The sequence below is a fragment of the Triticum urartu genome, chromosome 2A (assembly GCF_056163025.1).
Source record: "Triticum urartu cultivar PI428250 chromosome 2A, HENAU_Tu73, whole genome shotgun sequence".
Taxonomy (NCBI): domain Eukaryota; kingdom Viridiplantae; phylum Streptophyta; class Magnoliopsida; order Poales; family Poaceae; genus Triticum; species Triticum urartu.
In genome coordinates, this window is record NC_141874.1 from 490,748,496 (window position 1) to 490,762,405 (window position 13,910).

Here is a 13,910-nt window from a genome sequence, read left to right on the forward strand (position 1 = left end):
CCTAGTTGACTCGGATCATGTATCACTTAGATGACTAGAGGGATGTCTATCTAAGTGGGAGTTCATTAAATAATCAAATGAACTTAATTATCATGAACATAGTTAAAAGGTCTTTGCAAATTATCTTGTAGATTACGCTTTAGTTCGGTTGTTTAAGATATGTTCCTAGAGAAAATTTAGTTGAAAGTTGATAGTAGAAATTATGCGGGCTGGGTCCATAAACTGAGGATTATCGTCATTGCTGAGCAGAAGGCTTATGTCCTTAATGCACCGCTCAGTGTGCTGAACCTCGAGAGTCATCTGTAGATGTTGGGAAACATCTGACATACACGTTTTGATGACTACATGATAGTTCAGTGTGTAATGCTAACGGTTTAGAATTGTGGCACCAAAGACGTTTTTGAAACGTCGCAGAACATATGAGATGTTCTAAAGACTGAAATTGGGATTTCAGACTAGTGCCCACGTCAAGAGGTGTGAGACCTCTGACAAGTTTCTTAAGCCTGCAAACTAAGGGAGAAAAGCTCAATCGTTGAGCATGTGCTTAGATTGTCTGAGTACTACAATCGCTTGAATTGAGTGGGAGTTAATCTTCCAGATGAGATAGTGATGGTTCTCCATAGTCACTGCCACCAAGCTATTAGAGCTTCGTGATGAACTATAACATATCAGGGATAGACATGATGATCCTTGAGCAACTCGCGATGTTTGACACCCCGAAAGTAGAAATCAAGTAGGAGCATCAATTGTTGATGGTTAAACCACTAGTTTCAAGAAGGGCAAGGGAAAGAAGGGATACTTCATGAAACGACAAATCAGTTGCTGCTCTAGTGAAGAAACCCAAGGTTGAACCCAAACCCGAGACTAAGTGCTTCTATAATGAGGGGAACGGTCACTGAAGCAGAACTACCCTAGATACTTGGTAGATGATAAGGCTGGCAAGGTCGACAGAGGTATTTTGAATATACGTTATATTATTGTGTACTTTACTAGTACTCCTAGTAGCACCAGGGTAAAAAAAATACCGGTTCGGTTGCTAAGTGTTAGTAACTCGAAATAAAAGGCTGCGGAGACTAGCTAAAGGTGAGATGATGATATGTGTTGGAAGTGTTTCCAAGGTTGATGTGATCAAACATCGCACGCTCCCTCTACCATCGGGATTGGTGTTAAACCTAAATAATTGTTATTTGGTGTTTGCGTTGAGCATAGACATGATTGGATTATGTTTATCGCAATACGGTTATTCATTTAAGGAGAATAATGGTTACTCTGTTTATTTGAATAATACCTTCAATGGTCTTGCACCTAAAACGAATGGTTTATTGAATCTCGATCATAGTGATACACATGTTAATGCCAAAAGATATAAGATAGTAATGATAGTACCACATACTTGTGGCACTGCCATTTGAGTCATGTTGGTATAAAACGCATGAAGAAGCTCCATGTTGATGGATCTTTGGACTCACTCGTTTTTGAAAAGATTGAGACATGCAAACCATGTCTATTGGTAGATATGCATGAAGAAACTCCATACAGATGGATCGTTTGGACTTTGAATCACTTGAGGCATGCAAATCATACCACATGGGCAAGATGACTGAAAGGCCTCATTTTCAGTAAGATGCAACAAGAAAGCAACTTGTTGGAAGTAATACATTTTGATGTGTGCACTCCAATGAGTGCTGAGGCACGCAGTGGATATCGTTATGTTCTTACTTCACAGATGATTTGAGTAGATGTTGAGCATATTTACTTGATGAAACACAAGTCTGAATTATTGAAAGGTTTAAGTAATTTCAGAGTGAAGTTGAAGATCGTCGTGACAAGATGATAAAATGTCTATGATATGATCATAGAGATGAATATCTGAGTTACGAGTTTGGCATACAATTAAGACATTGTGGAAATTGTTTCACAACTAATACCGCCTGGAACACCATAGTGTGATGGTGTGTCCGAACATCATAACTGCACCCTATTGGATATGGTGCATACCATGATGTCTCTTATCGAATTACCACTATCGTTTATGGGTTAGGCATTAGAGACAACCGCATTCACGTTAAATAGGGCACCACGCAATTCCGTTGAGACGACACCGTATGAACTATGGTTTAGAAAAACCTAAGCTGTCGTTTCTTAAAAGTTTGGGGCTGCGACGCTTATGTGAAAAAATTTCAGGCTGATAAGCTCGAACCCAAAGCGAATAAATGCATCTTCATAGAATACCCAAAACAGTTGGGTATACCTCCTATTTCAGATCCAGAAGCAAAAGTGATTGTTTCTAGAAATGGGTCCTTTCTCGAGGAAAAGTTTCTCTCGAAAGAATTGAGTGGGAGGATGATGGAGACTTGATGAGGTTATTGAACCGTCACTTCAACTAGTGTGTAGCAGGGCACAGGAAGTTGTTCCTATGGCACCTACACCAATTGAAGTGGAAGCTTATGATAGTGATCATGAAACTTCAGATCAAGTCACTACCAAACCTCATAGGTCGACAAGGATGTGTACTACTTCAGAGTGGTACGTAATCCTGTCCTGGAAGTCAGGTTGCTAGACAACAATGAACCTACAAGCTATGAAGAAGCGATGGTGGGCCCAGATTCCGACGAATGGCTCGAGGCCATAAAATCCGAGAGAGGATCCATGTATAAAAACAAAGTATAGACTTTGGAAGAACTACTTGATGGTCGTAAGGCTGTTGGGTGCAGATGGATTTTAAAAGGAAGACGGACAATGATGGTAAGTGTCACCATTAAGAAAGCTCGACTTGTCGTTAAGATGTTTTCCGACAAGTTCAAGGAGTTGACTACGATGAGAGTTTCTCACTCGTAGCGATGCTAAGAGTCTGTTGGAATTATGTTAGCAGTTACTGCATTATTTATGAAATCTTGCAGATAGGATGTCAAAACATTGTTTCCTCGACGATTTTCTTGAGGAAAGGTTGTATGTGATACAACCAGAAGGTTTTGCCAATCCCGAAAGATGCTAACAAGTATGCAAAGCTCCAGCAATCCTTCTAAGGACTGGAGTAAGCATCTCGGATTTGGAATGTACGCTTTGATGAGATGATCAAAGATTTTGGGTTTATACAAAGTATATGAGAAACTTGTATTTCCAAAGAAGTGAGTGGGAGCACTATAGAATTTTTGATGAGTATATGTTGTTAACATATTGTTGATCAGAAATGATGTAGAATTTCTGGAAAGCATACAGGGTTATTTGAAAAGTGTTTTTCAATGGAAAACCTGGATTAAGCTACTTGAACATTGAGCATCAAGATCTATAAGGATAGATAAAAAACGCTTAATAGTACTTTCAAATGAATACATACCATGACAAAATTTTGAAGGAGTTCAAAATAGATCAACAAAGGAGGAGTTCTTGGCTGTGTTACAGGGTGTGAGTATTGAATAAGACTCAAGACCTGACCACGACAGAAGAAAGAGAAAGGACGAAGGTCGTCCCCTATGCTTTAGATGTAGGCTCTACAGTATGCTATGCTGTGTACCGCACCTGAAGTGTGCCTTGCCATTAGTCAGTCAAGGGGTACAAGAGTGATCCAGGAATGGATCGCATGACAACGGTCGAACTTATCCTTAGTAACTAGTCGACTAAGGAAATTTCTCGATTATGGAGGTGGTAAAAGAGTTCATCGTAAAGGGTTACGTCGATGCAAACTTTGACACTAATCCGGATGACTCTGAGTAGTAAACCGGATTCGTATAGTATAACGGTTATTTGGAATAGCTCCAAGTAGCGCGTGGTAGCTGCATCTACAAGATGACATAGAGATTTGTAAAGCACACATGGATCTGAAAGGTTCAAACCCATTGACTAATAAACCTCTTTCGCAAGCGAAATATGAACAAACCCCATGGGTGTTGGATTCATTACAATCACATAGTGATGTGAACTAGATTATTGACTCTAATGCAAGTGGGAGACTGTTGGAAATATGCCCTAGAGGCAATAATAAAATGGTTATTATTGTATTTCCTTGTTCATGATAATTGTCTATTGTTCCTGCTATAATTGTATTAACTGGAAACCATAATACATGTGTGAATACATAGACCACAACATGTCCCTAGTAAGCCTCTAGTTGACTAGCTCGTTGATCAATAGATAGTTATGGTTTCCTAACCATGGACATTGGATGTCGTTGATAACGGGATCACATCATTAGGAGAATCATGTGATGGACAAGACCCAATCCTAAGCATAGCACAAGATCGTATAGTTCGTCTACTAAAGCTTTTCTAATGTCAAGTATCATTTCCTTAGACCATGATATTGTGGAACTCCCGGATACTGTAGGAATGCTTTGGGTGTGCCAAACGTCATAACGTAACTGGGTGGCTATAAAGGCACACTACGGGTATCTCCGAAAGTGTCTGTCGGGTTGGCACGAATCGAGACTGGGATTTGTCACTCGTGTGATGGAGAGGTATCTCTGGGCCCACTCGGTAATGCATCATCATAATGAGCTCAATGTGACTAATGAGTTAGCCACAGGATCATGCGTTACGGAACGAGTAAAGAGACTTGCCGGTCACGAGATTGAATGAGGTATGGGGATACCGATGATCGAATCTCGGCCAAGTAACATACCGATAGACAAAGGGAATTGTATACGGGATTGATTGAATCCCCGACATCGTGGTTCATCCGATGAGATCATCGCGGAACATGTGGGAGCCAATATGGGTATCCAGATCCCGCTATTGGTTATTTGCCGGAGAGATGTCTCGGTCATGTCTGCATGGTTCCCGAACCCGTAGGGTCTACACACTTAAGGTTCAGTGACGCTAGAGTTGTTATGGGAAATAGTATGTGGTTACCGAAGGTTGTTTGGAGTCCCGGATGAGATCCCGGACGTGACAAGGAGTTCTAGAATGGTCCGAAGGTGAAGATCCATATATTGGAGTCCGGAATTGTTCCGGGGGTATCGGGTGACAACCAGCGTGTCCGAAAGTGGTTTCGAAGGCCCCGGCAAGCGTTGGGGGGCCTTATGGGCCAAGGGGAAGGGGCACACCAGTCCACTAAGGGGCTGTGCGCCCCTCCCACCCCATCTCACGTAACTTGGAGAGGTGGGGGTGCCTCCCCTAGGGCAGCCACCCCTCCCAGCTTGGGGGGCAAGTTTCCTGGGGGTGGGGGCGCCCAAACCCATCTAGGGTTTTCCCTGTGGCCGCCGCCCCTCCCTTAGGGAACCCTAGGGCGCCTCCTCCACCCCCTCCCCCTATATATAGTGAGGGAGAGAGGGGGCAGCCGCACCCCTTCCCTGGCGCAGCCCCTCCCTCCTCTAACTCTTCCTTCTCCTCCGTAGAGCTTGGCGAAGCCCTGCAGGAATACCACAAACTCCACCACCACGCTGTCGTGCTGCCAGAGTTCTCCCTCAACTTCTCCTCTCCTCTTGCTGGATCAAGAAGGAGGAGACATCCCCGGGCTGTACGTGTGTTGAACACGGAGGCGCCGTCCGTTTGGCGCTAGATCGGATCTTCCGCGATTTGAATCACTGCGAGTACGACTCCATCAACCGCGTTCTTGTAACGCTTCCGCTTAGCGATCTTCAAGGGTATGAAGATGCACTCCCTCTCTCTTGTTTCTAGCATCTCCTAGATTGATCTTGGTGACACGTAGGAAAATTTTGAATTATTGCTACATTCCCCAACAGTCTATCATACCGCAAAACATAGGAAACATCCTTCTGTTCGATCGCGTACGGTCAAAATGGGGTCATGTTCATCGGGAAGGGTTTGGCGTACTGCAAAACGGAAGAAACGGATTTTTGTACGAGTGCCTACGGTCAAAACGAGGTCCTGTTGATCGGAAGGGGTGTGGTGCACCGCAAAACAGAGGAAATGGACTCTTGTTCAAGCATGTATGGTCGAAACGGGCTCCTGTTCATCCACCATCTACTGCCTCACTCCAGCCTCCATAGACTACTGTTCATCCACCGTCGACTTCCTCCAACCTTCACCAGCTACTATTCATCCACGGGCTACTGTTCATCCAGCATCCACCGGCTACTGTTCATCTAGCCTCCACAGGGTCCTATTCATCCACCACCAACCGGCTGGGGTGCGACGGCCTCCTCGAGGTCCTGTTCAACCAGCGGCAACCTCCTACTACCAGAGGGTCATGTTCATCCGACCCCCACGGGGAACTGTTCATCCACAGCCAACCAACCAGCTCGACTCACCATGTCTCGACTCGTTCTACGTATCGCGTGCACGTAGCAACGGTCACTGTTCATCAAGAGGCAACCCAGCACCGACTGGCTACATCTCACATGGGGGCTCGATCGGCTTCAGTAAGCAGCAGCAGTGATCAATTGCTCGGGTTCAGTTAGCAGCAGCAGCGAAGAAATCGCTCGGGTTCAGTCAGCAGCGAATGAACCGCTCGGGTTTAGTAACGTAGCTAGTGCGATCGCTCGGGTTTAGTTAGCCAATGCCTTGCACACATGCGTGTACACGAGAAAAACGCACAGACCACAATGCATCGCTCGGCCTCGACCACCCACCATAATTGGGAACTCCCTGATATTTTCCTCGCCCTCGCTTCTACCATGATTTTTCCATCATGGATGGCCCAAAGAATGTCATGCAGGTGCGTCTCCGGCCCGCCCAGGACGAAAAGCCCATTTTCTGTCATAGTTTTTCGTCATAGAAGTAGGGGCCCACCACATCTATGATGATACGTGGTTTTGTCACAATTATCATCATAGAAGTGTCATAACCATGAGAGAGAGAAAATTCGTTCGGGCCATAATGTTACGGGTGTGTCTTTTTTGTAGTGCGTTGTCGGATGTTCGCAAAACCCACCCATGCAACTGCTGCCTTGGACTACGCCGTCGTCCACACGGGATCCATCCGCTGCCAGGTACCCTTCACCCCTGCTAACGCCGTCCATGGCGGACACCACTCCCGGAAGGTGTTTGGTCAAATGTCATTGAGCTTTTTTGTTGATCTTCTTGTTGATTTTCTAGAGTAAGCATGATGGCGGGGTACTCCGTGATGCATGATGAGTTGTTGTGCGATGTGTGGAAGGTCGTGTATGCGGACTTTATGGGCATGAGCGAAGGGGGCTCGACCTTTTGGCAAAACATGCATGCTTCGTTTCATGAGCAAAAACACTTCGCGCCCTATGACTTGCACGTTATCCATAAACGCAATGTGAAGTCGGTAGCCTATTGGTGGTACACCATCTCCAACTTCATCATGACACTTTGCAGTGCGATTGCACAAGTGGAGAGAACATAGCTACCGGTCCCACAAACCATTGAGATTGTAAGTTTTGGTTCTTTTTTTCGATAAAGGGCTTTTCGTTGAATTGAAATATCGAGTTGATACAATCGCATCAAAAATCACCTGGCCTCTGCATAACTAGATGCACACAGCCAAAAGTTCGAAGAAGTAAAGATCGAAATAAACTGGCCAAAAGCCAGAAGCAAAGATAAATAAATCCAGCCTATAAAGGGGCTGATCCTATCCGAAGATCACACCGCCATCCATGGGGGTAGAAAATCTCCCAAGCAGAACGCTCCAGCCGAGTAGACAGCATCATAAAAAGGTCTCTGTCCTCCGGCTTCTACAGGATAGACCATGTACGGAGCCATCGCGAGCATATATGAATAACCTGCATAGGAGATGAAACACATTTACGATTAAAAACAATGTCATTCCTGGTGAGCCAGAGTGCCCAACATAAGGCAGCCGCCCCCACAAGAATGTGAGCAGAAAACTGTTTATCTATACCCCTCAACCAATTGCCGAATATATTCCGTGCACTACGTGGGGGATATAAATTTGAAGCTATTTGGACGATGGCCCATACAGATCAGGCAAACTTGCATTCAAAAAATAAGTGTTTAATCGACTCATCATGGTGACAGAAAACACATTTTTTGCAACCTTGCCAATTTCGTCGTGCCAAATTGTCCCTAGTTAAGATAACCCCTTTATTGAGAAACCATAGGAAAATTTTCACTCTTAGAGGAATCTTAAGCTTCCACAGTTTTCTATTATCAATTGGGACCTCATTATGTACCATTGCATCATACATGGATTTGACCGAAAACTTTCCACTCTGATGCAATTTCCATCGAAAGTTGTCTGGTTCCTCCGACGGCTGAATGGCTCCCAAGCAGGTTAGCAAATCCTCCCATGCTGCCAAACAAGGTCCAAAGGGCGTTCTACGAAAAGAAATATCTGGGTTTTCTTAACCCAACACTTGCTTAATCGTGACAAACTTATGTCTAACTATCCGATATAAGCTTAGATATTGCACGTTTAAGGGGTTGTTCCCCAACCATGTGTCTTCCTAGAATCGTATTTGGGAGCCGTCCCTGACCGAGAACGTTCCAAATTGGAAAAAGAAATCTTTAGCTTTCATCACCCCACTCCAAAAGTGTGAGTCACCCGGTTTCCAGTAAACTTGGGAGATTGCTTTGGAACCCACGTATTTATTACGAATGATTTCCTGCCAAACACCATCCTCAGTGAGTAGTTTATATACCCATTTGCTGAGCAATGCAATATTTTTGATCTCTAGATCCTGGATACCAAGTCCCCCTTGGCTTTTTGGACGGCATAAGACATTCCACCTAGCCAAACGATATTTCTTGGTTTCATTATCACTTTGCCAAAAAAATCTTGATCTATAGTAATCAAGATGCTGAAGCACACCTTTTTGGAGATGAAAAAATGATAACATGTAGAGAACCATATTGGTAAGGACCGAGTTAATCAGAATTAATCGGCCCCCATAGGACAGGAGTTTGGCCTTCCAACTAGCCAGACGTTTCTCCAATCTCTCTTCAACATGCTTCCATTCAACTATTGTCAATCGCCGATAATGAATAGGGATACCCAGATATCGAATCGGAAATTGCCCAAGTTGACAACCAAAGATTTCAGCATAATCTTGTGAGGCTTCTGCGGCCTCGCCGAAGCAAAAGAGTTCACTCTTATGAAAATTAATCTTTAGTCCAGTTAAATCCTCCAAAGCACATAACAGCAGTTTGAGGTTTCTGGCCTTTTCTAAATCATGATCCAAAAACAAAATAGTGTCATCCGCATACTGCAATATTGATAGGCCTCCTTCTACTAAATGAGGAATGACCCCGGTGACTTGACCTGGGGACTTGGCCCTCTCGATGAGAGTAGCTAGCATATCAGCCACAATATTGAACAAGATGGGTGATGCGGGGTCCCCCTGACGGAGCCCCTTCTTTGTCTGAAAATAGTTGCCTACATCATCATTTACCTTAATGGCGACACTACCTCTGGACACAAAGCTCTCAACCCATCGACACCAAGTATCGGAAAACCCTTTCATTCGTAATGTTTGTAGCAGAAAGGGCCACTTTACTTTATCATAAGCTTTCTCGAAGTCGATTTTAAAAATGACTCCGTTCAACTTTTTGTGATGAAGCTCATGAACCGTTTCATGAAGGACAGCAACTCCATCCAAAATGTTTCGTCCTTGCATGAAAGATGTTTGGGATGGTTTGACTACGTGGTCTGCCACCCCGTTCAGATGGTTAGTGGCGACCTTGGTGAAGATTTTAAAACTTACATTTAGTAAGCAAATCGGTCTATATTGTTGAATCCGACTCGCATCTTTCGTCTTGGGTAGAAGAATGATTTCCCCAAAATTTAGACGGGAAATTTCAAGTTTGTGAGCATGCAGTTCATTGAACAACTGAACCAAGTCTGATTTTAACATGTCCCAGAAATTTTGAAAGAACTCCGCCGGAAAGCCATCCGGACTCGGAGATTTATTATGTTCCATCTGAAAAACCGCAGTCCGAATTTCCTCCTCAGAGAATGGAGAGGTTAGGAATTCGTTTTCCGCAGTGGAAACTTGCTGAATATCATGAAAAATAGACTCATCCATCTCAAGTGTCGTGTTCATAGATGGACCAAACAAATCTTTGTAATACTTAGTAATGAATTTCTTTAGTGAAGCATCCCCCTCAATCCGACCCTCCTCCTGATCTAGACCGAAGATTCGTTTCTTTCTATGTCTGCCATTGGCTAACATTTGAAAGTATTTTGTATTGTCGTCTCCAAGTATCAGCGACTCTGTCTTACACCTTTGGTACCATTCAATTTCCTCCTCGCGTAACAGACGGGCTAGCTGCTCATTGAGATGACTTTTTTGCTCAATCTCCGTGGCAGAAAGAAGCCTCGCCTCCGCGATTTTATCTAAGGAGTCAATTAAGGTAGAGAGCCGCAACTTCTCTTGCTTATACATCCCTGCGGTGTGTTTGGCCCAACCACGAATGAATTGGCGCAGCGCACGGATGCGATTGTTCCATCGTTGAATTGGTGTGTCGCCACGAGGTTGACGCCGCCACACCTTTTCAACCAACTCATGAAAACCCTCTCTAGTGAGCCATCCCAATTCAAATTTGAACTGTTGGCGGTTCGTACTAGGAGCGGCTTGACCAAAATCAGTAAGCAATGGGGCATGATCCGATAAAGCCTCAATTCTCTCCTGTGCTCGTACCGAAGCTAGGGGTACTTAAATTCCCAGTCGGTGGTAACTAGCACCCGGTCAAGTTTTTCAAAAGTTGGTATAGATCTGTTATTGGCCCAGGTGTATTGGCGCCCCAACATAGAAAGTTCCCGCAAGTCGAGGCTATCAATAACAGCCAATGTTGCAACTTAATAATCATCATGTTGTATAGCGCGGACGCGTTGCCATGCTACATACCACAGGACCGAGGGCATGTCATTTATGTTCATACATTGTTGGATGAAGCAGAAGGGGCACAATGCGTGGAATGACATGTGCGGTTTCTGAGTCAAGTATAGTTGAATTTAGAATCGATGAATTCGAAAAACTTGTTGAACACCTGGTAATGTCGGATGTAATATTTACATTTAAATTATTGTTGTACTAGAGATATGTGTATGTTATTTTTGATAAATTATGTTATTTTATATAATTATTTTCAGTGTTGCGAACATAAGAAAAAAATAGAAACAAACGTTTAGGGACATGCATGGTCGAACGGCCGGCTTCCATATCCCGTGTTCGTGGACGAGTCCGGACCAGTCCATGAATACAACAATATAACTGTTTTAGGGGTCAACGTGATAAGAACGATTAGTGATCACACATACCATTGACACTCTCTCTCTACTTGGCAGTCGGAATGCCATTACACAAGAAGCAATTTCAACAAAGTAGATAGATGTACAGCATAAACCTTTCCATCTTCTTCCTTAGGCGTTAATGCGTCATCATGTACCGCATGCGCCAGCGATATTGCTTCCCTGGCAACTGAACATCAAATCAGAGAGAAAGCCACGTCTAGAGGGAGTGGGCCTTCTAACATGTAGTGAAGTGTTGCTTTAAGCTATGTACTCCTCCCGTATCATGACGTACCGCTCAACAAAAATTAACTGGATAATTACGAAGCCAGATGGGGCTTGCTAACTTATGTAGTAGTATATACTACTACGTGGCAGGAGCATTTAATGATCCACATCCTGTGCCAACCATATTTTCAAGCGCACGGTCGACCGATGGGGCTACATGGTACCTCCGTTTTCCCGGAGCACGATGAGCTCAACACGGATCGTGCTGCCATTGCTCCTTCAGCACTTGCCTAGCAGCGCTGCTCACGTGTACGGAAATGCAGCCCACGTTTAAGCCCTGAGGAGTAAGCTAGATGTAGACAGCTACTTCGATTGTTTTCGTTTACAGCAACTACCATAATCTTAGAGGATGCTTGGTTAGGCTTAACATTCTTTTACGGAACCTTGTCAGAGAGTCCGGAGCTCCTGTGTTACGTTAAGAAGAAGAGAGAGTTAGGCTTAACTTTGCCTTCTTTTCATTAAGAAGAATAGAATTAGCCCGTTTATAAGAAGAAGAAAATGGCCGAAGCTGATCCACAACAACACACACCGACACCAGCCCTGACAGTTCGCGCTGACCATCGGGACCTTTTCACAATATTGGATCAAATCCACAGAGCAACATCAACTTCACCAATGGTGCCATTTTCATCAACATCATTGGCTCCTTTGGCATGGAGAAATTTCGCCTCACTCTTCCATTTTTGGTGGGTCTACATCAACACTTTTAACCCCATCAATAACTTCGTCGACCCGAGTCCGTCGGACCAAGTGTTACACCGGTAACGGTCGCTAGGACCCGGACTACCCGACATGCCACATTGGGATCTACTATGGACCTCCTACATCATACCATACATGCCCTACTCGCAAAGCTATAGATAGCCCACGAGCGGCTACTACCTCTCGCCAAATGGGTTCGCAGCCAAGGACTACTTCGGGGCTATCTAGCCTACGATTCGAATTCGATCACATTAACAAGCAACGAGATCCTGCCAATGTGCGCTATGGCAGATGATGTGATCGATGGACGTCGCCTCCTTTGGTCCCAAGCCCAAATAAAGAGATGGCCAATGTAGGACTTATGCCTGACAGTACGTCCCTGCCATCGAGCCAGGAGCAGATACACGTCACACGCCTCAGTCGAATTCCTCCTAGAAACTCCGACCTCAGAGACAGAAGAGTTGTGAACCAAGATACTAGAAGGAAGCTAGGGACATTATGAACTGCCTTCAAAAGCAGCTAAACATCGTGCCAGTGGATCCCAATGAAAGGTTCCAGCCTAGTGGAAACCCATGTCGCAACGAGAGTTCAGCGTTAGAGAAGGAGGGGTTTTCCAGGAAAGGACCACTCGATAGGGCTTGTGACCGCGTCCTGCTATAGGAAAACAGAACGGATCCACCTCACGACCACATAAACGAGTGGTGATAGGTAAGAGCAACTCCAGCCGCGCCCCCAACAGGCACCCCAAAGCGATTTTTTAGCGCCGACGCCCGAAAATCAGCCCAATCGCGTCCCCAGGATCTCGTTTATCGCCGGTTTGGGCCGAAATAGCAGCCGGCGAACCCGAGCGGAACCCAAGCCCCCGAGGGTCGCGTGAGGGCACCGGCCGAAGCGAAAAGGGGCGTGGATCCGCTCTGTCAGCGAGAGAAGGCCCTTTTCCCGTCGTTTCCCCCCACCTTTCCCCCCTCCGTTTCCCTCAATTCCCCCTTCTTCCCCTCCCCTCCATCCGACCACCATACCGCCGAAGAAGTACATGGCCCCCCGCGCCGCTACCGATGCCAGCGCCACTGCCACCACCCAGCCGAAGCAGAGCAGAGGGCGCTGTCGTCCAAGCCCCCGGGCATGTCTAACGTCGACTGGAAGGCGGAAGTTCAGCGCCGGGAGGCTGTCACCACCAACCAGTGGAACAGGGCCAATGCCAAGAAAGCCCGGGACAGGGTGGCCCTGGCGGCGACGGCTGCGGCCGTGGCGGAGCAGGCAGATCGCGCGACCGAACAAGTCGAGGCATCTCGCGCAGGGATGATGAATCCACCCGGCGGCCACGGCCCGTACGCGTCCTGGAGCCAGCAGAGCGTCGGTTCTCCGGCGGGCTTCTCGTCGTCGCCACACCCCTGGGGTTGCACTCCCTCGCATGGCTACGCCGACGGCGACGCGCACGGTGGGTTCAACCCCAACATCACCTTTCCACATGGCCACCCGGCCCAGCGCACGCCCTCGCCCGCGTCCAGTACCCCCCGTACACCTACTCGCCGCCGGCCTACGCATCCTCCCCGACACCACCTCTGCGTCGTGGCACGCTGCTCTTCTCACAAGCCTCCTCGTTGCATCTCGGCAACACCGACGCGGCGGAGGCTGACATGGACGACATCATCACGGCTAGCTCGGTCGCCACCACCGCCTCCCCCGGGTTCACTGGCCAAGATGATACAAATGGACCTCAACGATGACATGAAGGGCGAGCTCGACTACGGCAAGGAGGAGCCAGCGGAGGAGGAGGGGAAGGAGTCGGCGCCTGCTCCGGCGAGGAAA

General features: G+C 46.2%; 1 protein-coding gene across 1 annotated transcript in view; it reads right to left on the reverse strand.

Moving 5' to 3' along the window:
• LOC147985585 (uncharacterized) overlaps window positions 1-13,225 on the reverse strand; it is a 33,687-nt gene extending 20,462 nt beyond the window's left edge. The window contains exon 1 of the mRNA XM_087541647.1: window positions 13,155-13,225. Within this exon, the coding sequence (XP_087397773.1) occupies window positions 13,155-13,225 (71 nt within the window). The remainder of the gene's footprint in view (window positions 1-13,154) is intronic.
• Between the last annotated feature and the right edge of the window lie 685 nt (window positions 13,226-13,910).